This window comes from Gossypium arboreum, chromosome 12, assembly GCF_025698485.1.
Source record: "Gossypium arboreum isolate Shixiya-1 chromosome 12, ASM2569848v2, whole genome shotgun sequence".
In the NCBI taxonomy this organism is placed as follows: Eukaryota; Viridiplantae; Streptophyta; class Magnoliopsida; order Malvales; family Malvaceae; genus Gossypium; species Gossypium arboreum.
In genome coordinates, this window is record NC_069081.1 from 50,372,038 (window position 1) to 50,375,350 (window position 3,313).

The following is a 3,313-nucleotide window of genomic DNA, read 5'->3' on the forward strand; positions in this document are numbered from 1 at the left end:
ATTTGGTACTTCCTCATAAGTTCAAGATGCCATAGTTTGAGAAGTACAATGGGACTACTTGCCTTGAAGCCCATATCACCATGTTCTGTAGACGGATGACTGGCAATGTAAACAATGATCAATTATTGATCCATTTTTTTCAGGATAGTTTGGTTGGGGTAGCGGCTAGGTGGTATAATCAATTGAGTCGCGCAAGGATCAGTTCTTAGAGAGACTTAGTGCAAGCCTTTATGCAGCAATATAATCATGTGACTGACATGACTCCTGATAGAATCACTTTGCAGAACATGGAAAAGAAGCCTAATGAGAGCTTTAGGTAATATACACAGAGGTGGAGGGAGGTTGCCATGCAAGTTCAACCACCGCTCTTGGAGAAAGAAACTACCATGCTATTCATTAACACTTTGAAGGCCCTATTCGTTACTCACTTGATTGGAAGTACTACCAAGAGCTTTGCTGATATAGTTATGGAAGGAGAAATGATTGAGAATGCCATAAGGGGTGGCAAGATAGAGGGGGAAACTGCTAAAAGATCGGCCCCAAGAAGGAAAGATAATGATGTGAACAATACAAGTAGTTATAATTCAAAAGCGATTACGGTTAGTCAACCTAGAGCAACTACAGTTGGACAACAGGATTCCTAAAAGCAGGGATCTGGTTCGAGACAAAATTCTAAGAAGGTCTCATTTACGCCTATCCCGGTGACGTATCGAAAGCTTTATTAAAGTCTATTTAATGCGCATGCAATAGCTCCTTTTCATTTGAAACCACTGCAACCCTTATATCCCAAGTGGTACGATGCAAATGCCAAATGTGAATACCATGCAGGGATATCAGGGCATTCAATTAAAAATTGCACTGGCTCTAAAAAAGCAGTGGAAAGACTGATTAAGATAGGGGTCATAAAATTCGATGACACCCCTAGTACAGATAACCCGTTGCCAAACCATGGTGATCAAGGGGTAAACGCAATTGGGGACACTGGTATGAGAAGAATTAAATAGGACGTGGTTGAGGTAAGAATGCCGATGAAAGTAATATGGGAAGAAATGGTGAAAAGAGAAATGATAATCTTTGAAGAGGGAAATAAAGGAGCAAGGGACTATTGCGAGTTCCATGCAGAAAAGGGACACGAGATCCAGGAATGTGACGAGTTTAAGGCTTTGGTACAAAGTCTTATGAATAATAAGGAGCTGGAATTTTATGAAGCTGGCTCAGATGAGGGTTATGTATGTGCATTGGAAGGTGAACCAAACAATCAAAGAATCAACTGGCCAAGGATCATTATTTCTATACCAAGGAATAATGAAGTTGAGACACAAACAGCACCGAAAGTCATAATTCACAAACCTGTTTCCTTTCCTTATAAGGATAACAAGAGGGTGCCCTGGAATTATGACTGTAATGTGACACTACCAAAGAGAGAAGATGTAGCTAGTACTTCTAAAGAGACTCAAGTTGAAGGATCCTACACACGTAGTGGGAAGCGTTATGATACAAAAGGCATTAGAGTTGAGCCTACGAAAGTGAAAGCCTTTGATGTTGAGAAGGAAAATAGGGCTGAGGTACTTGTTAATGAACCAGTAAAAGAAGAAGAAGCTAGAGAGTTTCTAAAATTCTTGAAACACAGTGAGTATAGCATGGTTGAACAATTGCGCAAACAACCAGCTCGTATATCAGTGTTGGCTTTGCTTCTGAGTTCAGAGGTACATCGTGAGGCATTAATGAAAGTACTCAACGAGACTTACGTTACTAATGATATATCCGTCAACAAGTTGGATCGATTGGTTAGGAACATAAGCGCTGACAACTTCATTTATTTTAATGATGATGAAATCCCACCTGGTGGCATGGGATCAGTTAAAGCTTTGTACATCACCACTCGTTGCAAAGGATATACATTGCCGAGTGTGCTTATTGATAATGGGTCAGCTTTAAATGTCCTGCCATTGTCCACATTGAATAGATTGCCCATAGACAGTTCTCACATGAAAACATGCCATAATGTAGTGAGGGCATTTGATGGCACAGAAAGAAATGTCATGGGAATAATTGATATCCCTTTGTTGATCGGACCAAACGTGTATGAGGTAGACTTTTTAGTGATGGACATCAAGCCCTCTTATAATTGCTTGTTGGGGAGGCCTTGGATACATTCGGCAGGAGCGGTACCCTCATCTTTGCATCAGAAATTAAAGCTAGTAACAGACGGACGGCTGGTCACCATAAATGCGGAGGAAGACATCATAGCAGCAGTCACCAATGACGCACCCTATGTAGAGACAAACAAGGAGGCTGTTGAGTGTTCTTTTCACTCTTTAGAATTCGTTAATGAAACATTTATTTCAGAGGGGAATAAGGTGCCAGTACCTAGAATATCTAAAACCACAAGAATGGGTTTGCAGATGACAGTAGGAAAAGGAGCCTTGCCAGGAAAAGGATTGGGAAGATATCTCCAAGGAGAGATTCAAGTTCTAGAACTAAAGGAGAAGAGAGACCATTTTGGCTTGGGTTTCAGGCCAGATCATAAGCAGAGGAGGGAGGAAATAGAGAAGCGTCAATAAAGAAGAAGGGCGCATTTAAGAGGAAGAGAAGTAGAGTGGGAACTGATGACGTTCCCTCATATATCCCAAACCTTTATATCAAGAGGGATAATTCACCCTGAGAGAGGGTTGCACGAAAAAGGAAATTATCACATCAATGCTGTACATAATGAAGAGTCTGAACGAAGAAACCTTGAAGGCATTCGTCCTTACGAATCGGGAAGCTCTTTAAATAATTGGGTTGCAGAGGAACTTCTTGTAGTTTTTAAAGATTTTTCAAAGTAATTTTCAGAACATCCTTGTTACTCTAAAACCTAGGAGTAGTAAGATTTCATTTGTAAAATAGGCTCATGTTCGAATATTTGCAATTCAATAAAACACGACTTTTGTTATCAATCTGAGTGAATATTCTTTTATACCGATCAATATTATTTTGAACTCTTTAAATTCTTTCAAATTTTTCATTTCATACATAACACATAAATAAACATTCTTAAAATTTATTCATTCTTTGTACATTCTTTCGTACCCCGTAGGTCCCTAGATATCAACGACATAAGCACTGATACTACAAATCCTGAATTCTCTTTTGAGCAAGATACGTGTTTAGAAGAACCTCAGGATTTTGAGGATGACAGGGATTGTGATGTGTCTCCATACCTGTTGAGAATGGTGAAACAAAAGGAGAAACAAATCCTACCCTATGAGAAAGAGGCAATAGAGAATGTAGTCTTGGAGGAAGGAAAAATGGTGAAAATAGGGACACATAT

General features: G+C 39.6%; 1 protein-coding gene across 1 annotated transcript; it reads left to right on the plus strand.

Annotated features, from left to right (window-relative positions):
- Positions 1–1,022: 1,022 nt before the first annotated feature.
- Positions 1,023–2,564, plus strand: LOC108485143 (uncharacterized). The gene has a single exon (XM_053022905.1). The coding sequence runs from the start codon at positions 1,023–1,025 to the stop codon at positions 2,562–2,564; it is 1,542 nt and encodes a 513-aa protein (XP_052878865.1).
- Positions 2,565–3,313: the final 749 nt, after the last annotated feature.

Bases quoted from the DNA above. Each gene is read 5' to 3' on its own strand.
- LOC108485143 (XM_053022905.1), top strand. From the start codon at position 1,023: ATGCCGATGAAAGTAATATGGGAAGAAATGGTGAAAAGAGAAATGATA.